The sequence below is a fragment of the Carettochelys insculpta genome, chromosome 3, assembly GCF_033958435.1.
Source record: "Carettochelys insculpta isolate YL-2023 chromosome 3, ASM3395843v1, whole genome shotgun sequence".
Lineage (NCBI taxonomy): Eukaryota > Metazoa > Chordata > Testudines > Carettochelyidae > Carettochelys > Carettochelys insculpta.
The window spans coordinates 128,184,667-128,207,523 of record NC_134139.1 but is presented as its reverse complement, the minus strand read 5'-3'; the positions used below and the strand labels follow the sequence as shown (position 1 = coordinate 128,207,523).

The 22,857-nt window shown below is 44.4% G+C and overlaps 1 protein-coding gene across 2 annotated transcripts in view; it reads right to left on the bottom strand.

The window, feature by feature from the left end:
* PREP (prolyl endopeptidase) overlaps positions 1–22,857 on the bottom strand; it is a 201,297-nt gene that overhangs the window by 147,249 nt on the left and 31,191 nt on the right. For both annotated transcript variants that reach the window (XM_074990809.1, XM_074990810.1), the window contains one exon: positions 670–775. In XM_074990809.1, the coding sequence (XP_074846910.1) occupies positions 670–775 (106 nt within the window). The remainder of the gene's footprint in view (positions 1–669; positions 776–22,857) is intronic.

Below are 22,857 nucleotides of genomic sequence, written 5' to 3'. Positions count from 1 at the left end.
GGAAGTATCAAAAATACTAGAAAATAAATCTACCAGCATGAAGATATTAGTTTATACAACTACATACAGAACGGACGTAAAAAGCTCAGGGAAATAATGTGTCCTCTTTAACCTCATTTGTGTGACTAGAAAGTAAGACAAACTGCTTACTGCAAAACAATAACTATGCTAATCCAGCTATAACGTATAGAAACGCTCCCTTACAACAGCAATGCATATACCTTATCTTCAAAGTTCTGATGGAGTAGCAATTGCTAAAATTGCCTCTGGGGATGAAACAATACTACAAAGTAAACATTTTCTGACTATATGTACAGGTATAGAGAATTAAAATATTTCACTCTTTTACTGATAACTTACAAACAAAATCTAAGTTACACCCAAGTCAGTCAGTTTTGAAAGTTGACAGCATAGTTTGAGTTTAAATGCACTACAGAATTCGGACATGAAGAAATATTCCAATCGTTTTTAAACACTGTGGAAAAAATACAGCAGCCTTCTAAGACAAATTGTACTACGAGCATATGTTTCTATCATCCTTTTAGGCATATAACTGACATATACATGACTGTCCTTGATGTTAAACAGAAAAACTTCAATCTTAGCTATGTAACTTTTTCCTATAGAGGATATAGGAAAGTAATTTAAACAGGAAAAATAAAAACTTACCAGTTATACCATTTGATTCCTTCTGTAGATCACAGTACCACAGCCTGTTCACTGGATCGCATCCTTCTCGTATGGATAGTAAGACATACTGACCATCATCAGATACCTGCAAGAAATTATAGAAAATTATAAACAAAAGAGTACAATTATTAAGCAAGCCATCCCCGTCATTCTTTTTTGAACCTAGTTATTCTTTTGGACTTCACAGCATCCTCTGGCAATGAGTTCCACAAGCTGACTGAATTCTGTGAAATAGTACTTCCTTTTGTTTTAAACCTGCTGCCTATTAGCACAAAGACTAGGGGTCACCAGATTATCAAGAGGGCCCTAACACTCCCTATTCACATTCTTTTGATAGATATTTATGAATAGAAAAGTCAGAGGCAAGTAGATTTAAGACATTCCTAACAAAATACAATTATTTAAGAAGAAATGCAATTTTCCTCTTAAACTTGAATAGAGGGGTAAGACTAACATATTCACAAAAAGAATAAAGCAATGCACCAAATTTTATTTAACTGAAAGCAAAGGCAGTTTAATATATGCTATTTGAACCAAAGGAGATACTTCTGTTATGTCTATTTTCTTCGGTCTGTTTAGGATGAGAGAGCTTCACACTAGTTATAATAGAAAACATCCAAAGTGCAGCGGACACATAATGGAAAACAAAGAATGCTTGATTTATTTTTGTTAATGAAGTCTAGCATTACTTTGCTCAGTAGTAGTCGCTCATCTATATGCTCCTCTCTACACCTCACCTTTCCACAGTCTTCTTTCTAATAGACCATCAGGGCTAACTTCCCAAACATAATAAAAATGGGAGGCCAACTAGTTGCCTTATTAAAAAACAATTAAAAGGCAAGTCTGAAGACACTGAGTTCAGTTTCTAAGATGTCTTAAAATATTCAACCATATTTTCTTCCCTCTGTGCCTTTCATCTAAGATATAATTTTACCCTTTAAACAAACTAATTGTAATGCTTTTGAAAAGCACTTGCTTGATGGAACTGCAGGCAGATGCCCTCCATGTAAGCACAGAAAGGTAATTCTAGGAAGAACATTCAGTGGAAAAGCAGGCACGCAGGTTACCATGAGTAAAGGTCACAAGGGAAGACTCGGCATGAGCAATATGTCTTGAGCAAAGATAACATGATAAGGAAGAATTAAAGGAGACAAGAGCAGAAAAAGAGGGAAGAGCTACGTATCAAGAAGAACGGCCACATGATGGGAAAGATCAAAGGTCCATCTAACCCAGTGCCCTGTCTTCTGACAGTAGCCAAAGCCAGGTACCTATAGTGAATGGGCTACCCCTCTTGGTCTTTTTTGCTTAAACCAAGCTATACTTTTGGTCTTCACAACATCCTCTAACACACGGGTTCCCAAACTTGTCGGCATCACACCCCCGACCCCTTCTGATGCTTGAAAAACCCTGACACCCCTCCCCACCTCTTCTTTACCATCATTCATCCCCCTTTTAACAAAAAATTCAATTCATAGTTTAAAATAAACACAAAAATTGATAAAAATATGATTTAAAAATAAAAATAAGCACAAAGTTTTTATTGACCCAAAAATTTAATAAAAATGTAATTTAATATCAGAAAAAAATGAATTTAACGTGGAGAATGATGAGACCCAGCCCACCGCCCGACCCATAGGACCACCGGCCCAAGCCCCACTAGCCGCGGGCCCGAGCCGCTGGAGACCCACAAACCACGGGGCCGAGCTGCCGGAGTCCTGGCCAGTTGCCTGAACCACAGACCTAACGCCTGAGCCCCACCAGCCGCGAGCCCCTCCACTGGAGCCATGGGCTGCCCACTGCCAGGGCCAGCTGCCTGAGCTGTGCAAGCCGCCCAAGACAGAGGCTCCCCCTGTGCGAGCTGCCCGATCCAGAGCCCCCCCTGCTGCAAGCGAGCTGCCAGAGTCCCCCCACCCCCACACACACCATGTGAACCGCTTGACAGCCCAATCCATGGTCCAGCGGCTAAAGCTCCTCCCCTCTCCCCAAGGCAGGCACTCGCAGCCCCCTCACCTCAACACCCCCAGACCCCCATCCCCCTCCTCTGCCCCTTCCCCTTCCACCAATCCTCCCTCCCACCAATCCTCCCTCCCTCACATTTGCAGGAGGGCACTCCATGTGGCTCTTCGCAGCCGCCTCCTTTTTATAGCAGCTACAGGGTCACCCACGTAAAATGGCAGGGGCTGCTCACAGTGCCGCTGTGTGCTGAAGGAAGGAAGGACTCAACTGGTAGTTAACCAATTGAGTCCGTGGTTGAGAGCGGGATCTTTCTTGGGGTGGGAGGGGATGAATGGGGGAGAGGCTGAGTCACCTTGTGCCCCCCCTAGAATTTCTTCTCGCCCCCCAGTTTGGAAACACTTACTCTAGCATAAGTTCTACTGGTTGACTCTACATCGTGTCACACAGTACTTTCTTTTGTTTGTTTTAAACATGTTCTTTATTAATTTAATATGGGGATCCCCAGTTCTTGTGTTATCAGAAGGGGTCTTCGTCAGTTTCCCCGCTCCTGTCAGCAGTGACAGCTAAGAGCCTCACTCTCAGCTGCCACCACTGACAGAAGCAGCTGACGCCCAACAGGAGCAAGGAAACCACTCCTGTCAGTGGCAGCATCTCAGCTGCCACCAATAGGAATGAGGATAACTCTCCTGTCAGGAACCGCAGCCAACTGGGCTTCTGCCCTGACAGGAGCTGGGAAACTGACCAGCACAGCAGCACTGGTCAGTTCCCCCACTCCTCTGAGTGGTGTTAACCTGAGATACGTGCAAGTCGAGTGCGGGTATCTCAGGGGTCTACTGTATAGTCAAATTAACACTGAAAATTAATGGTCCACCAATAAATCCAGGACCTACTGAGATAAATGTTCTACCCAGAGTAGCTACAGAACTATACAATGTTGTAATTAGGGATGTTAAAATGGGAAAGTAATCTGGTAACCGCGTAACCACCAAAATTTCTGTCGGTTACTTGGTTAACAGTCCCACACCCTTGCCACTGTGCATCTAAAAGACTGACCCAGCACACAGGTTGGCTCAAGCTGTCCCCCACCACAGAGATCAGGCACTCTCTCCTACTCACCCCACCCCCTCCGCTCCGTTCTCTAGTACAGCTGAAGGGGGCGGGGGGAGAGCCCAATCCCCATGTTGTGAATGGAAACTGAGTCAGCCTGCACGCCAGTGGCGGAAACTGCCCGATCCCAGTGCAAGCAGGGACAGAGGCTGAGCCAGCCACTCCCTATTTACACGGGGGAGGAGGCTGCAAGTAACCGGTAGCACTAGCAGATAAGCAGAGGCTTATCAGTTAGTTCGTGTAACTGGATACACTGTTACATCCCTCCTTGTAATACAGCAGTTCACCCGCTAGACTCAAAATTTCCTATATGTACCCTGTACATAGCTGCTTTTATGAAGTGAGAAATAATAGCCGTATTTCAGACCTGTATGCCACTTTTATTCTCAGATCTTAAAAGTGCTTTAGAAAAAGATTGGTAAGCAACTTTATATTTGTTTGACATTTTAAAGTTTCTAGGTAGCCATTTGGTTTCTCGCCTCTTGTGCAAAACAGCAACCAGTATTCAATGACTGCAGATGACTTCCATTAATCATACAATTCTGCTTGACTTTGCAAATTACCACACCCCAGTAGTATGCAAATTGATTAGAAGCAGCTCCAGTTTCTCCTTCCTACACACTAATGTGCAAGATTTAAAATACAATATAGCACTATAATGAAGAATATTGCTATAACAACTCATTATTTTGATATTAAAACCTTATGAACATTTCATTAATTTCACTTCTCCAGAAAGCCGTACTTCATGACAGTCAAGTTCACATGAATCCATTATGCTTAATATAAAACAACAGTTGATACTGTAGTAAATGGAACCAGCATACCCATATGGAATACAATTAACAGGAACCATTCCAAATAATTTAAATCACACAAAAAATGTAAGGTGATTTCATGAGATTCTGAAAGCCACAAAAACAACACACCATTTCTGGTATTCTCTTCATTAACATGAAGTACCTATTTTGTTTACAAATATAGAACAATTGTGTTTTAGTCATATCAAGCAACGAATCATAAATCTTTTCACCACACAGTAAACCACTGAGTTATGTGGAGGTTGTGTTCTTGCAACCCCGGCATAACTCAAATATTCCTGCAAATTTGGGGGGAGGGGTGTGGGGAGGATGGGAAACTCCCCTGGGCTTGCAGGAGCTGGGAAACTGACCAGCCCACCAGAGCTGCCAGGCTCCCAGGGTGGCAGGGAATTGGGACCAGGGGATAGCCTGGTTCCTGTCTCCTCAGGCCTGTCAGTTTCCTGCTTCCCTCCAGCATAGGGCAGGAAGGAACTGTCTCCTCACTGCTTGCGGGACCAAGGAAACTCAGCTGGTCAGTTTCCCAGGCCCCTCAAACTGCAGGGAGCTGGGGCAGCAGCCTGGCTGCCAGCTTGTATCCTCTTGCAGAACCGGGAAACTGCCCACAGCAGCAGCCTTGGTCAGTTCCTGGCTCCAGTCAGTGGAGGGGAGCTGGGAACCAGAGGCAGCCTGGCTCCTGGCTCCCTTCCACTCCTAGGAGTCAGGAAATGGAGGAGGACTGCTATCCCGGTCAGTTTCCTGGCTCTGAAAGCAGAGGAGAGCTGGGAGCCAGGCTGCCACTTGGTTACCAGCTCCCCTCCACTTGTGGAAACCAGCAAACTAAACAGCCTACCAGGGCTGGTCAGTTTCCTGGCTGTTTCTCCCTGCCTTCCCCCAGGGGAGCGGCTGTCAGCCTGACAGTGGCACCACTAGGGGAAAGCAAGGAGAAGGTTTTTTAGCTTGCCTAGTTGCCTGCAGAGCAGCTTCAAGTTGTGCTTAACTCACATTAAAATGAGTTACGCACAACTTAAGGCTGTGTATTTTGAGGGCTCAGTGTACAGTAATCTTCAGAAGTCCCACATGTCCAAGCTTTCCACACATCTCATCTTGGAAAAATATAAAGGCCAGAGACTTTTAAAATATGAATCCCAAACCTTTTCAATTCCATGAGCCAAACAACTGCTATATGTATATAGCCAGAAACTGCTGCAGAAACAAGAGGCAGCCACCTCTGTTATACCAGCCGGTCTGCTTATCATGCTGCTCCTTCCTCTGGACAAACCATCTCAAGAAGTATAAAGGCACACCCTTCCACCCCTAAACATGCAGATGTCCTGCGCTAGCAAATATACCGCTACCATCTCAGCCAGCTTTGGGAATTGAACAAAACATCCTCCAGAGCTAAAAACATGAGTCTCTAAAGCTTAAGCTGAAAAGGCAGGTTCCAAAATGAGGGCACATCCTCTATGTATTAATGAGAGATGCCATATATACATCCCTCCCTAACCTGATTTACTCAAAGAAAAATATGTGACATATCACTGAAATGTGTATTTGGCAAGGCACATTAATTTATATATTACCATACAAATGTCAGTGCAAAATCTGTGTGAAAAGAGGTCTTTTCATGGAGATTCACACTCAATCACGCCATCCCCTCCGATCAATAGCAAGGGTTAAAGCCCCTGAGTTTTAGATTCCTGTTTTGGAGTGACAGGAATAACTGCTATTTCCTAAGCAGAGCCTGTTCCTGGACACACACTTTTTCCCATGTTAACTAGTCAGCAGTGGACAATCAGTGACCAAGAATCCTAGATTTCATTCCTGACTCTGAGAGAGCAGTACGATCTACAGTGATTACAGACATGATGAACCAAACTGATTCAATCACTCTGAAAGGCAGCATCATGCAGCAAGTAAGACTGGTATCTCTCCAGTTAGACATCTGCATTGGGTCTGTCATGATGTTGCATAAGCTCTCTGTCAACTGAGTTTAATTAAAAAAACAAAACAAAACAAAAACCAAACAGAGGGCACAGGAGCATTCAGCAGTTTTTACCTAGCCATCTTCTAGGGTTGTTGATCATTGCCATTACTAATAAAGGTGGCAGAAATTGCACTAGTGACATTGGTATTCCATCACTAGCTCAGGGAACTTTACTTTAGGTTGTAGGGATAATCAGTGAAGGGCTGAAGGTGTATTTTAATATCTCCTTAAGTGACATCTCTTGAACCACAACACAGAATAGACTTCCATATCACCTTTCTCCCCGTCCCTCACCATCTCTTGCCTCTAGTCAATCACCCTCAGCACCTGACCAGTGCTGAATGAGAAAATTTGCCAGATCACGGAAGGTCAGTACTGTCTAGCAGCATTACCACCACTGTCCACCATTTACTGGTCTCTTAGAAAACATTTAGGGACAAATTACAGCTAAATAACAGCAAAGAACACAAGAGCCAAGACTGGTAGCATTAAACAAACTTTAGGGAAGCACAGGAGTTTTGGCCACGCCCATAGGTGTTTGTCCAGCTAACTAAAATCATGCCAATTATAGAGGTTGCCGGACAAGAGTGTGCTGGACTAGAGAGGTTCAACCTATATTAAAATTCAACTCATTCTAGGACGGCTAAAATGTTCTAAGAAGCTAAGTCACCCCCAGGGGCATTTTTAAACTTTATTCTACCAGTCATGCTTTATCAAATCAACAAGAATAATTCATGAGAACTCAAAATTTACTTTGTACATTGAAAGCTCCTGTGAAAACTAAAACTTTAATACAACCTTATTGAGCATCATAATATCCAACTGATACTTTGTGGTATGCATATACTCAGTCCTCCTCTGCCATAATGAGAGCACAACTGAACACACTAATGAGTCCTCTTTGCTACCCAACTTCTCATACTTACTCCGTTTCCTGTTCACCATTACTAACAGCACTGTAATACATTACCATTTGGGGAAGGATAGCTCAGTGGTTTGAACACTGGCCTGCTAAACACAAGCTTGTGAGCTCAATCCTTGAGGGGGCCTAGGGCAAATAGATTTTTTTTAAAAAAATCTGTCAGGGATGGTGCTTGGTCCCGCCAAGAGGGCAAGGGACTGGACTGGATGACCTCCTGAGGTCCCTTTCAACTCTATGACATGTGTACCTCCATATATTATTATATAGTAAGGTCTCAGAACGAGACCTGCTCTTATGCAGCTGACCCGATTCCTACAGTAAACCCTGGAAATGCATGATTTCCAGTTGCGCCTAAGTCCCTTGCTGCCCCCACCCCCTGGCCAACTCCCCCCCCGGCTCCGCATGGCCCCAGCTCCGCCACTCTGCTGCCCACCTGCACATAGCTCCTTCTCACCCTGCACCCGCACCTCTGGCTCAAGTTCACCACCCCTCAGGCATGACTCCGGCTCAACCTCCCTGGCCCTGATTCAACTCCCCTCCAGCTCACCACCCATGGGCGGCTCTGGCTCAACCCCTTGCCCTGGTTTAACTCCCCCTGCCCCCGTGCACAACTTTGGTTCAAGCCCCCCCTGCAGGGGGCTCCAGTTCCATGCTCTTGTTCCAGCTCAAACCCCCCACAGCCCGGCTTACCACCCAAGCAGTGCTCCGGCTCACCACCCCCACACACAACTCTGGCTCAATTCCACCCGTTGCCCCTCTGCAGCCCTAACCTACCACCAGGCTTAACCCTCCCCACCCCAGGACTTACCCTTCTGCTGCTTCCCCAGCTGCAGAACGTGTGTTGCACCAGGGAAAAAGCGGGACCCCCACTTACGCAAAATCCAGGTTACGCAAGGGTGCATGGAGAGGAAGCCTCATGTAACTCGAGGGTCTTCTGCATATATTTATTATATTATCATCAGTGTAGCAAGAGAAAATGTATTAATTAATTTGACAAGTGGGGAGGAAAAGGTATCTTTAGTTCTTTATCTCAAGTTTTTGTGTTGGGATGCAATCAATTTAAAAGTTTCACCCTGTTTAAGTGAGCTGTTGTACACTTCTAAAGTCTTCCAAAATCACTGGAGTTGGAAGTCATATGAGAATCTGATAGTGATGGTCTACACACATGTTCACCAAGTCTACTGTAGCCAACTAAAATAAAAGTTGTTTACAATGTTTCAGTTATTGTGCATATTTTATAGTTTTAATTTTTCCTTAATTACTATACACCAGGTTTCTCTAGACATTATGCTTTCACCTTTTCAGAGAATCAGAAAGGCATTAATATGATTAGTATATATTTAAATTACAATTTTTGACTCAGTATTGTGATGCTTTGTGATTCTTCCATCGTGGACATGATCGCTGACAAGCACCGACTTTCTGAAGTTATGTTGTAAATTAAGAGAAACAAACTTGTTTGCACCATTTTTTTTTAAAAAGTAATTTAGGACCTCTGATGACAGCATATTTGAGCATACCTAATGAGTTTTTCATCAGCACTTCCCAGATGGACCAGTGAAGAGCTGATAGCAGTTTATGCTTAATTTGAGGCAGGAATTCCCAAAGCACATTGCTGGTAGGATGCCAATTAGGTCTGCCTGCATCACTCTAATTGTTGTTAAATCAGTGAGTTCTATAACCCAAAGGAATTTTAACAGCAGGAGAAGACACCAATGGCTGCAGTATACTAAAATGTTAACAAAAGTTATACTTAAAGTACAGATACACATTCCTCAAAATTCCACTAGTGATTTTGTACTGTAAAGAGTGATTGTGGATTAAAAAAGAAGTAATATTTTCGCCACCCTCATTTGGATTTTTGTTCAAGTTGCCATTTCTTGTCAAAGAGACCATTAGGAATTCTCAGTAGTAATCCACAACATTTTAAATTTAGGACCTTGGTTCACATTCTATGATGAAATACAAGTATGAACTCAGGGGAGTCAGCTGCATTATAACAATTTTAGGACTTTAACAATAAGATTTTAAATTAGAGGTAAATTCTCCCAGAATCCTCCCTCAGTCCAAATGGAAATTAAAAGATTGCTTCGCTTTGCAATTTCCGAGAGAGATCTAGAATGGTGGTTAATGCAAACCTCTCTCTTTAAAACAATTCCTGAGGCCATTGCTGAGAATTACAGTGAGGTCTCCAAGTACACGAACCCACAGTACGTGACCCCACTTATGCGGCTGACCCCAATTCCTACAGTAAACACTGGAAATGAGCAATTTTCAGTTGCACGTAATTCGCCTCACCCCTCGGCCCTGGCTCAGCCCCCACATCAGCTCCGCTCACTACCCACACATAGCTCCTGTTCATCCCCCACCTTCACCTCTGGCTCTATGCTCACCACCCCTCAGGCACGACTCCAGTTCAACCTCCCCGGCCCCAATTCAAACCCCCCTTCTGGCTCACCACCCACACACGGATCCAGTTCACCCCACCCCCATGCCTGGCTCCAGCTCACCATCCCTCCCGCCACCCTGGTTTAAACCCCCCCACTCACGGCCCCAGCTCCATCCTCCCACCCCAGTTCAAATCCCTCATGCATGGCCCCAGTTCCATCCTCCCACCCCAGTTTAATGCCCCCCCGCCCCAAGTCCCCAGCTCTGGTTCAATACTTCCACCCTGGTTCAACACGCCCCACACGCGGCTCCAGTACCATCCTCCCGCCTCAGTTCAAACCCCCACCCCCCTGTGGCCCAGCACACTACCCGACCCCCCCCCACAACTCTGGCTCAATTCCACCCCTTGCCCCACTGCAGCCTTAACCCACCCCAGGCTTAGCCCTCCCCACCCACCTCCCACAGCCCCAACCCACCAGCAGGCTTAACCGTCCCCAACTGCCCCCCACCCCCACCCCCGGACTTACCCCTCTGCTGCTTCCCCAGCTGCAGAACATGAGTTCCGCTGAGGAAAAAGCTGGACCCCAACTTATGTGAAATTCGAGTTACGCAAGGGTGTGTGGAGTGGAAGCCTCATGTAACTCAAGGGTCTACTGTACTGAGATTTTCCAAAAGCACCTTATAGGATTTTAGAAGCAGGAATCTTATTGAAATGCAATAGGACCTACAATTTAGGGGCAAAAATCCCATTGTCTTTCAATTCATCTGCACTTCTATAACCCTTAGCAACAACCATATTTAGCAAACCCACAACACTGCACTCATGGGTAGTGGGTAACACAGGCAAGGGAAGGCACGGCCTTCCCAAAACTGCCCATGCTCCAACCACCCAGGAATTATTAGGCCCGACCAGGCCAGGACCTAGCTACCTGGCTGACAGGTGCTCCCACCAACTGGGAAGGGTGGGGCTGTTTTGCCTGCTGGGAAGAAAGAAGCTAGGAGTCTGACGGTGTTCTGGGTTGGGGGGGCAGTAGCCTGGATGGGGGCTTCCTGCAGTGGTAGGGGACTGGCTTAACTCCATCAGAACCAGGGGAGGTTGAGGAAGGGACAGGGCCTTGGGCAGGAGAGGTAGGACTGAGGCTAGCCTTCGCCAGCTGGGACCCGCTGCCCATGACTGTACTATCAAAAGCTACATCAAAATTTGTGAAGGGCTTGTCAGGGGAACCCCTCTATTAAAGGCTTCCAGGTGACAATGCCAGCCCTCTTCACAGCTACAGGTCTCACACCTCCAGGTGTCATTACCGAACATGCGCTACCTGGGGCTTGCACTGCAGACCTACTGAGAACTTGAAACAGGGTAGAAGCATGCTACCTGGCTGCTAAGCAGAGCAAGTGACCATGAACACTGCATTGGCTTCCCATTCATTTGTTGGGGGGGGAGGGAGTAGGAATCAAGACATCCACGAATATCTACGGAGTGCTGAATTGCACAAGGGCTCTCTTCTACTGCCTCTCACACGACACCCCAACATGGCAGCTTCTGGTCTTATGTCTCCACAGCAGAACACCCAAGGTCAAACAGCAGAGTATTCTTGGTGCAGGGCCCAGCTCTAGAATTGATTTGTATTTGCATGATGCTAAAGTCATAGCTCAAGACCAAAGGTATAAACGGATGTACAGTTCTGCCACTGTTTTGCTAACACATCACACTAACTGTTCCAAAACTAAGATTGGGGGCCATATGTTTGTTTAGACAGTCAGACATATACCCAAACTGTGGTCTCAACAGCCTCATAAATAGTAGCATGCATGACCACTTGCCAAGAATTTGTCACGTATCGAATTTGTGTATGGCAATGTAGTGCTTAAAATATTGCTGGATTGAAAGCCACTATGACTGAAGCAGGTAGAGCACGAGGAGTACTGCAAAGTTCCCAATATTACTCCAACAGTGCACATCTACCTTGTTTGCACATGCCATTACATCTTTGGCCTTGTTGCCAATATGCAAGATTGGGACTCTTCTTTTAATAAACCTCTCAGTTAGGACTCAAAGCAATTAGTAAAGCGACATTACAGACAAAGCATTTGTCAAAGTTATACAGCACATCACCTCACAATATGAATTTATGAGCCCCACTCTGTGGGCAAAGACAGTCCCAACAAGGTTTTCTTCATTCAGCCCTTCAAAGCACTGGACCCTTTCTGTAGCCATTACATTTTTGATGCCTCAGCTTTTCATTTTCTAAGTGAGGTTTCAGAGGGTTGTTGGGTTTGTATCTGTTCACACTACCTTTTTAGAGAGACAGTTAGGAGATAGATGGGACTACCCATAAAACACACAGATTAATATCCAAGCAAAAAAAAATTAACTGGAAACATTCAGTAATCGTCAAATGGACTCTCCAAAAGCCTACATGTTATTTAATAGAGAAAAAGATTAGTTCCTGTCTTATATTAGTAACCCGAAGGAGCTGAAGGACTATTATGAATGCAATAGATATAGTAATTGTGGGCTACCATATCCACTGGCAAAAGTGAATGTATTCCAAAGTTTTCTGTAAGGGCCACAGAGTTAAATCCAAGTGTATTGCTTAGAGAGTACCAAGATTTGCTTACATAATTTAACACATATATATTTTTCTTTATTAAAATATATGGATAATGCAGGATTCTCATGGATTCTAAGACTGGGAAGAATTACTGTGATCATCTAGCCTGATGTTCTGCATAACACAGACTATAAAACTTCTCCAAAATAATTACAGTTTGGGATGGAGTATCTCTCTTTTAGAAAAACATCCAATCTTGTTTTACAAATCACCTGAGATTGAGAACTTCACACTTTTTGGCTTTATGTATTTCTCCATAACTATAACATCCGTAAAAGTGATTTTTATCTGAAAGCAAAGAACAATTTTAAAGTGTATTGATGGGGCCCAAGATTTCATCAACAGTACATCCAGTGCTTTTAAAACACTTTGCTAGTCACTGCTGCAACACTCAAGATGGACGCATTCTTTCTTTGAGTTCACAAATAATAGTTCTTCGAGGCTGCAATATAGTATTAAACAACTATGTATTTTACTCCCATACAACCCAGCAAACCTATTTACCCTCCTTCATCTTGTCCTATGTACTACTGCAAGGAAGAAGTAAACAGCTCAGAAATTATTTTGCCTGACAATCTTTACAAAAATAAATACTTCAATGCAGAAAACTTCAGGGATTAGAGAACACACTGGTGTTCGAGAGAAAAAGAAATTCACTCTGCCTATAACTCCAAACATTTTTCATGCTTGTATTATTCTCACACTCGAGCCATTAAGAAACCCTGATCATTATTTTTGCAAACTCCTTCTGGTCCTCAAAGACTAGGGCTCTTTGCATGCCAGAGAAGACTGTGGTCATTATCACAACGTATTCCTAATGAAACGGAACAAATGCAGCAAAGCACTCCAGGGGAAGCCGAGTGGCTGAGTTAGGAACTGGACTCAACCCTCCCATAAAGCAGGCAGGGGAATGTTAAACCTAGTGGGGAAGGAGCAGTCGGTGGCAAGAGAGATCCAGTTGCACAGTGCATGAGACTAATAGCCAGGAGCACAGAAACCCAGAGTAAACACAGAATACCTGGGGCACAGTGATGTCAACAGCTACAGTGAGCTGTTTTCCAGCACTGCTGCCAAAGGAAAGATTGCAGACATGAGGCAGGACAGTTGCTGAACTAACAAGCAGACAGAACAGAGCAAAACTATTTCACCTTTAAATGGTGTTGGTACTGCTTTGCACTACATGCTATGTTTTGTGTAACAGTCTAAGATCCATCAGGAGGGAGGTTCTAGGATAATGATCTGGTACAGCCTGAAATGAACACTTGACTAAAATTAGTTAATGGAATTAAATCAGTGGCCACGTAAGAATTGGCATCATCGTGCCGCCTCGGATTCCCCACTCACTAGGGTTTCAGGTGGCTCATTTCTGAACAGATTGCCCAGTCCAAAAAGGCCCCTGGTCGCTCCAGTCAGCACCACTGACCAGGCTGCTCTAAGACCAGTTGACAGCACAGTGAGCAAAGCAGGCTCCCTGCCACAGCTCCCGGAAGTGGTTGGCATTTCCAGCCACTAGGTGCAGGTGCAGTCATGGGGGCTTTGTGTGCTGCCCCGCCCCTCACGACCCCCGTTAGCTGGGGGGAGGAAGGCACCTGTGGACAACTCTCAGAACCCCCTGGCTCCCCACCTAGGAGCTGAACACGCTAGCTGCTTCCAAGAGCTGCCTAAGCAGCGCTTGGCCAGAACCCTCATCTCATCCACTTATCCCAGACCTGAGTCCCCTCTTGCCCCCCTCCCCCCCCCGAGCCCAAACCTCTACTCCAGCCCTGAGTCCCACTCCTTCATCCCAGACCACTCATCCCCCACCTCCAGATGGAGCCTCCACCCTAAACCTCCTGCCCCAGCCCAGAGCCGCCTCCCATACCCAGAACCCTTCATTTCTGGACCCACCCTGAGCTTCTCACTCCCCTCCCGCCCAATCCCAATGACAGTGCGTGCGGGTGGAACAGAGCAAGCAACTGAGGGAGGGGGAAGAAGTGTAATAAGATATGCACTCAGCTAGATTTCATAATACACAGTGATTGTTCAACTCTTACCAGCTGTGAAAGGCTTTACATAACTTATGCTCCATCTACACTACGAGGTAGTATCGAATTTAAGGCATTTAGCCTGATTTTACCAAGTTCATGTCTTCACTAGCTCAATTTATGGAGCACTAACATTGACATAATATCTATATCATAATATTGTAGTAACCTGACAGGTGTAGTGCTCAAGTCGAATCTAAAAGTTCGAATGAAGGGTAGTGAGGAAGCACTATGTCTTTAAATTGAATTCACTAGCCTCCAGAGATGTCCTGTATGTGCCCCACAATTCTCCACTGTGATCTCTTCCATCTCCACTGCTCTCAGGTGTGCAGGAATTAGGCAAGAGGAAGATCAGTTCAACTTAGCACCTGGAACCCTGCGGCTGTAGTGTCCTGCTTGTATTAGAGGCTGAAAAATCTTCTCTCTTCCTTTGCTATTACTGTGGCTGTGGGGTCTGTGGTTCTGTGTCTACCTCTGCCAGCTGTCTCTTGTTTTTTTCCCCCCCTGTGCTGACTGGTGCCAGCTGCTGCCCCCCCATCTCCCCCACCCACTCAACATACCTTTTTTGCAGACATTTACATTTTGCCCTGTCCTCCACATCCCCTCCCTTCCCCGCTTCCCCCAGAGGAGCCACACAGTCTGGAACTTTCCCACACCCAACCATGTGACATGGCTTGACCTGAACCAATCAAAGGATGTGCTGAACATGCTGCCTGGCACCTTGTGTGTGGTGGGGGTCCTGGAGCCGCCGGGTGGAAGTCTCCTTCAGCAGCTAAAGATACTCGGGGTCTGGCAGCTATTCAGGGGCCTTGCAGCCACCTGGGAGAAGTCTCCCTCAGTGACTAAGATATTCAGGGGCTGGCAGCCACCCAGGGAAAGCCTCTGGAGGCTGAGATATTTGGGCGCTGGCAGCTATTGGGGGAAGTTTCCCTCGGCACCTAACATTCCAGGTCTGGCTTAAGACCATTAAGCGCCCAAAGTAAAGGGCTGGGACCAGAGTTACCCTCCAATGGATCCTCATTAGAGGCAGGTGGTGTGTCCTGCCACAGGGTCTCCCGGGCTCCAGGCGGCTTTAAGAGGGGCCAGAGGCAGGCACCACAGATCACTGTTTACTGTGGACAGGGTGTCCCCTGGGGCACCTTGAGGCCTTTTTGGTCAACAGAAGAAAAAAAAATCTTTGTTACTAGAGTGACTGTCTTTTGAGACCAAATCTTTATGTGGGCTTGATCCAAAGGACATTGAAGGCAACATAGTAGCTCTACAATTACCACAGTTCTCCTAGTAAGGCTTGGAGCGGCCAGCTGAACCATAACCAATTTGATGATCCATTGCATTTTCAGCATCACACCCATGTCTACTTACACATACATTTCAGGTGCAAAGTCTTATTCCGAGGATCTCCTTTGCCAGGAAGTCTAAACCCAGATCCAGGGGGTGGGTCTTGCCCTGAAGTGTTGGCCAGCATTATGGGCCCAGATGTAGCCCTGCTGGAGCTCCTTCACCTTGACTTCCTCCATATTGCAGCGAGGGGTGGCCTCGTTCCGCCAGGGTCGTGGCCATCCAGCGTAGACTTGGGCACTCCAGCGCTTCACCTTGGGGTTTTGGAGTAGCTCTTCCTCACCCCACAGGTCCAGGAGGGCCTGCACCTTTGGCCCAGTCCAGGAGGGACCCACCTCTTGGTGCCCTGGGCTGGCTCCTGGGACCCCTCCAGCTGATTCCTTGAGGGCTCAGGGAGTCTCAGGCTCCCTCCTGGTGTGCCATGTAGAACGATGGCTGGAAAGGAGTAGGTGCAAGGGTGTTTGCACAGCAGCTTATAGCTCTGCTGTTCAAGCACACTCAGAAATTTGTCATTAGAGTGGCTAGCCTCTGAAACAAATTTCTTGATCTGAGGCTCTTTGCCAGGAGGTCTAAATCCAGATCCAAGCCCTTCTTCTGGGACCAAGGTGCCTTTTGGCCAGGCTCATGTTATGAGTCCCCTCTGCTTATATGACCCTTCCTTCCCACTTAACATCAAGCATATACTCCAGTGCTTTTGCATCCCTTTCTGAAAACCTGTCACTTGGGAAACCCAAAATCTTTTTTCTAACCTTTCCTAATCGCTTTACTACCCCTCCCCTCCTCTCACTTATAAAAAGCACATCTCTTACATAGACAAGCCAGATTCCACATGAAAAAAAGGACATTTGCTTAGCACGGCAGAGGAATGAGGGAAATTAAATGTGGGAAGATGTTGCCAGATACCCACAGCCACTTATGGGGCATTTTTTCCCATGCTGCACAAGTGAAAATACCCAGAATTGTACAGGGCTCAGGGAACTGTGCGATAGGTTCCCACAATACACTGCTGCAACAGTGAATTTTGGCAATGTGTGCATAGCAGCAATAAGTCGATTTTGTGAAGAGCCTATAGGAATGTGAGGATGCTCAAAATCGAATGTATAAGACCCAGCATTAAAAAAAATCAATTTTAATAAAGTTGATTTTAGACTGTAGCATAGATGCAGCCTTAAGCTAAGTCTGCACAACAAAAAGTTGAATTTATCAAAGTCAACTTCATAAACACTGGGATTTATACAATGGAAGTTTAGTTTCTGCACATCCCCACTAAGTTGCCAAAATCTGACTGTTCCAGCAGTGCAGTGGGGGAACTTAACCCACAGTTCCCTCAACCCCACAGCATTCTGGGTTGTTTTGCGGGTGTATTTTGTGGAAAAAGTGCCCTACAAGTGGTTGTGGGTGTGTGATGTCATCTTCCCACACTACATTGCACACACTTCCCTCCTGTTGAAAACAAATGGCCATTTTTCAAAAGGAATGAAGAAAGAGCAGGGAATCCCAGGCGAAAGAGAACTAAACAGGTAGGCTTCAGAAGGTGAAGAGGAAGCACGTCAGGGAACTGTCAATCCCACATACTACAATATATGTACTCTGCGTGCACCCAGCTGACTGTGTCACGTGAACAGGCAGGGAAGAAGCCTTCAGCCTGGTCAGGGCAGGACATGCTGCCCTGCTGTCTGGTCCCCACAGTCAAGACTCCCTATGGTGGTTGGGCGAGGGGAGGACTAGCCCGCCAGCCAAAATGAGAACCTGACTCTCCTGATGGCTCCATACCAGGGCTCCTTTTCATGGCTACATACAATTGCCCGACTGGCCAGAAGGAAAATTAATTGAAATTGCCAGGCTTCCCGTTTCCTACTTCCTCAATACCTGGAGAGCAGCAGAGGTGAAAGCTGCCAGAATGGACATTCTGAGCATTGTAGGATACCTTTGGAGGCCAATAAAATCAATTTAAAGTAATGCTATTTCCACACTAGCATTAATTCTACCTTTTTAAATTTGAACTTGGTGTTATACCGCATTGGAGGGTCACGGCAAGAAGCTCAACGTTAGCGCCCCTTAAAATCGACCTAATCACATTTGCAGTGAAGACAGTTACATTGTAAAATCGATCTAAGTGCCTTAAAATCAACTTTATGCTCCAGTGTAGACATAGCCTTAAAGTTTTGAAGATATGAATCTAGATGCTACAAGAATATGTGGTCTGAGTTTGTACGGATACACCATAACACACAAACATCAGTATTAATTAACCAGCCTCTCTGTTTTTCTTTCTAAGATATACTACAGCAGGGGTGCACAAAGTGGGGGACAAACCCCCTGGGGGTGGGGCCTGAAATTTCCTAAGCGGTACACAGCTCGACTGGCTGCTGGATCTAAGGTTCATCTATCTCATTAAAAATGTTGAAATATGTTACTGTTTTATGTATGTGTATTCACATTTACATACTGATTAATGAAGTCTATATATTCTACATATTTTCTTACCCCTTTTTTCATATGAACATAACTGAAATTTCCATCGATACAGATTACCTTAGACAGGTTTGGGGAGGGGGGCCCTGCTGCTAATTGCAGTGATGAAAAGTGGAGCCCAGCCTAAAAAGTTTGCTCACTCCTGGACTACGGCATGCTATTCATTTCAGAAATCTTCATTCCACACTGCCCTCTACTGGGAAGTTAAATTGATTTTTTCCCCTCCCATCTTCAATATAAACATATACTGGAGTACTAAAGAGACTTGATGTCATCCTATTTGTATTTATTGCTGGATTATTTTTAACACACAAACTGGAAATAAACTCAGTTGTTTCTATCAGGCAATCTTTCAAAGTAATCCAAAGGCTCAATATGATTTGTAGCATTAGCAATTATGTTTAAATCAAATAGCTACCGTGTCAGAAGACATGCAAGCCCCAGAGATGAAGGAGTATTTAGTCAGGGATTTTTTTTTATTTCATTTGGTTTCTTTCTCTAAGTCAGTGACCTATTTTCATTTTTCTCCTTTGATAATTTATATCTTCCATTGAGAAAATTAAAAAAAAAACAAACAAAAAAACCCCATGGCTTTATCCTGTCATCCCATGGATTTCCTTATCAAGTGTGCCACATTTGCAACTAAAGAGGGTATTTCCTTTCCTATGAGCCAGCTCTGCAAACTCAGCCTTCAATACAAAAATCAAAAGGAGTTCTTTCCATCTCAGGTACCACCAACAAAAAGTAAGATTCTGTAAGCCAGATTAAGTTTATTAATTATAATCGGTCAATACCATGGCATTACTTGGGTTTGCACTGCTATAACTGTATAAAACAGAAGAGAATTCAGCTCCTGCAGCCTTGCAAGGCTGATATGGCTAAGTGCTACATAAACTTTTTACCTCTCAAGGAAGTAGTTAAGACTCTGCATATATCACAATAAATCCGTTTAATAAAAATGTTCAAATACACATGATTACATTTAATAGGGTATCTGCACCTTAAAAAATAAGCAAAGGTATTTAAAAGAGGGCTCTAAAGCTAGTAAATAGCTGAGTAAATAAATGCCATTGGTGTACAAAGTCTCACGAATTTTTCAAAACAAGTTTCTGTTGTCTATTTTCCTCACACATTCCTTCAAAAGTTTGCCAGACATGATTCAGTCAAGCCTTAAACAAGATAGCTAAATATTGTGGGTCTGAAGAAGTGGGTCTGTCCCACGAAAGCTCATCACCTAATAAATCATGTTGTTAGTATTTAAAGTGCTACAGGACTGCTTTTTTGCCTTACAGACAAGTTCATATAAAAGAGAAATTCTGATCTACTTTTCCATCCTTCTCAGAGCACTTCCTTTTCTTTACCATGAATTGATTCTGGGAAAAACGCTACAATTACAGTAACAATAAAACAATTTTATTCAAGATACTAAAACTCCTAGGCAAACTCCATCCCTCTCACCCCTAAGAATACTCACTTTAATTAGCTTGGGTTTTTCATCTAATACGAGCAGGTGCAAAGTTTTTCATAACCAGACCCCAGAGCACTTCTAGAATTCACACCAGTTTAAAGCATCTTTACTAGATCAGTACATAATTATTGGTCTCTTCAGTAAAATCACGTAGGCTACTCTCAAATCTTCAAAACAAACTCCACTAAGTCCTCTCTCCCCCCACATTTCCCTCCTCACCCCACCAGGAATCAGAGTTTCAGCTGAATTTGTCCTCTTACGTCTGAAGGAAACAGTACTAAAAATTCTTTATAGAGAAGTTTCTCTGTTCATTACAATCCCCAGGGTTCAGTATTTGCAGGCCTAATGGATCTTGACGTTTCCTTACACCCTTAATATTAGTTTTCACATTGTACAAATCACAAATCTTACTAGAAAAACCCACATCTTTCATTAACGTAAATCTTCCTTAAGCTTCTTGCCTTGGTGGTAGAACTACTGGGTATACAACTGAAACAGACAAGGCTGTCAGAGGCCAAAGATCTGGCAGCAATTCTGAAGGCTAACACATCAGAATCTTTGCCTGTATCAATGAAGATTCTATGAAGAGTTCTCGTCACACTCAGCTCCACATTTATGACATGAAGAGAGACCTGACTTGCTTCTTCCACTAGGGTGGGGAAAAGACTCTGTTGCCAGGTCCTCCTTCATCAATCCAAAAGAAATCATTCAACAAGTTCCTACTATGAGTCTGGAGGCAAGATTTCCCTCAAGATAGCACACTACCACCCCTTATATTATTGTTCTAGCCAGTATGAAAAATTCCTTTATGTTTTATACATACTGGTAAAACAGGCTAATGTCCAAAAGGAAAATGGATTAGCTTTCACAACACGTACCCTCTGACAATAATGTGTGTCACCAACGTGAATCAGTGGGTTTATCACTATGAGACATCTGTCACCAATAGTTCATTTACAAGAGAGTGAGAAAATAAGGACAATGATCTTTAAGTCACATCCCTTTCCTATCAATTTAACTCCTATCTTTCTAGTTTTTACTACTGTAGTAATGAGAGGCTTGGTGAAGGCTAGAGGCCTAGAACAACAGTCAGTGCTTTGTTAACATACAGCAAAGCTAAAGGCCTCAAGCCTGAACAACAGTAGGTTAAAGCAAAAACTGTGCTAGGTACATTCTGCCCACCAGAATTCAGCAAAAGACAGAGCTGATAAGTCACGGGGCATAAAAGCTCATAAACACACCTAAAAGCACCCGAGTCAGGCACTTCGTGATACACATAAATACATCCTGCTTAGTACCACACACTCCCTATACGCTCCCCATAGATAACAGCTTAACACCCCGGTACATTCCCACCCAAGTTCAGGAACAGGTCGTAATGACAACATGATGGATTGTGTTGTTTTGATGCTACCACCACTATCCCCCAAGTTCGTGGGTAGATCTAGTTACATTAAGGGGTGTCAATGTATTACAACGAGGGGGTTGTACCTGGATACGTAGCTTGTTTATACCTGTGTATAAAAGTGTGTGTAACAGGGGCTGTGTCGAGTGACCTAGGGGATGCCAGAGCCCCCTTGCCATCAACTGAGTCGCGTCCATTGTCACAGTGTATGCATGTACCAATGTAAGCTATTGAGTCATATAGGAGACTCATGAGGGTTTTGGAGACCATATATCAATGACAACAAACCTGGCTCCAGTGCCTTCGTACCTCACTTGATTTGTGGTTCTTGGGGGCTCTCGGAGGTCTGCAGTATCAGCTAACTGCAGGGTCTACACTGTTGCCCAAAGAGAACACACGCACGTGGCCAAAGTGATTAACATTAAAGAGAGCAGATCGGACATCCAAGCACTGTTCTGGCAGAGACGCCCGACTACAACTACTTGTGTACTTAGCAGTGACAGATTAAAGTTTATAGTATGTAGCAGTGAATGGCTACTCTGTGGATGGACTGCATGACCTGACAAGTCTTTGAGATCTTTAGATTTTGTAATTCAGATGTGCTTTAATTTAAACAAGAGCCCTGCTTCCCAGAGGTTTCTCCCCTCAAGAAACTTCACAACTGAGGAGCCTAAAATCTGGATCACTGCCTGTTTCTTAAATGGATTTTTAAAAGTCTTTGTCAGAAGCTATTTGTCTTGAAGCAACTCCAGCTGTTCTGTTGACAGTGATTTGCAATTTTTAAAAAATATTTAGCTAGTGTAGTTCTATGTGATGAGTACACCAAATAGGACAAAAGCAGTATTATTAATTACAAAGGAGATAAAAGTAAAATAAAAAAAAGATCACAAAGAGAAGAACAACAGGAGGTTAAGACAGCAGCTGGAGTACATCTGTGAAGTACAAGAAAAAAACATCTATTAGGAAGATTGATTCTATGATTATGCGAATGATTATTATCACTGATTCTGTCAAATTTTTAATGTAGTATGAATGTTCATTAAATCAAATGTTATAAACACTAATTATATGCAGGGCAGGAGCCACTCTGTGGCCTTGCTATTTTCAACCCACTCAAGCCCATGGCTCTTTAATAAATTATTACAGGTGACATGTGTACTGTAGCCTAATATGAAGGTTGCCCAACACAGCCCCGTAAAAGGCTGCTATTAAAGCTTTATCAGAGTTTAACCATTTGGGCTGATCTTCCATACCTGCAATTTCTCTCATGCTGAATTGTTTTTGAAAATTTGAACTAAAACGGTTCAGTCATTTTAGAGGAGACTGCAGGATGGGGGACAGAAAAATGTTTTGCTATGCTTTGGAGCAGGGACTTGAAATTTGGCAGAGGTAGCCTGATGCCAGGGATATGCTACTATTAGAAAAATAAAATCCCATTAAAGACTATCCACATTTGGCCTTTCTTACAAAGCTGGAGTTTACATACACTAATCAGAGACTTACTACACTTACACAGACTATCTATACTCCGCATGCCCCGCTCCTGGGATGAGCAGGACTTTTCCCCCACACTTTCAGATCTGGGCTCCTGCAGATCCTGCTGAGGCAAGTCCAGTGACCTAAACTGAGAGCATGGAAACCTGTCCCCCCACTGCTCTCAATGATCATCCCAGCTCCTGACTGGAATG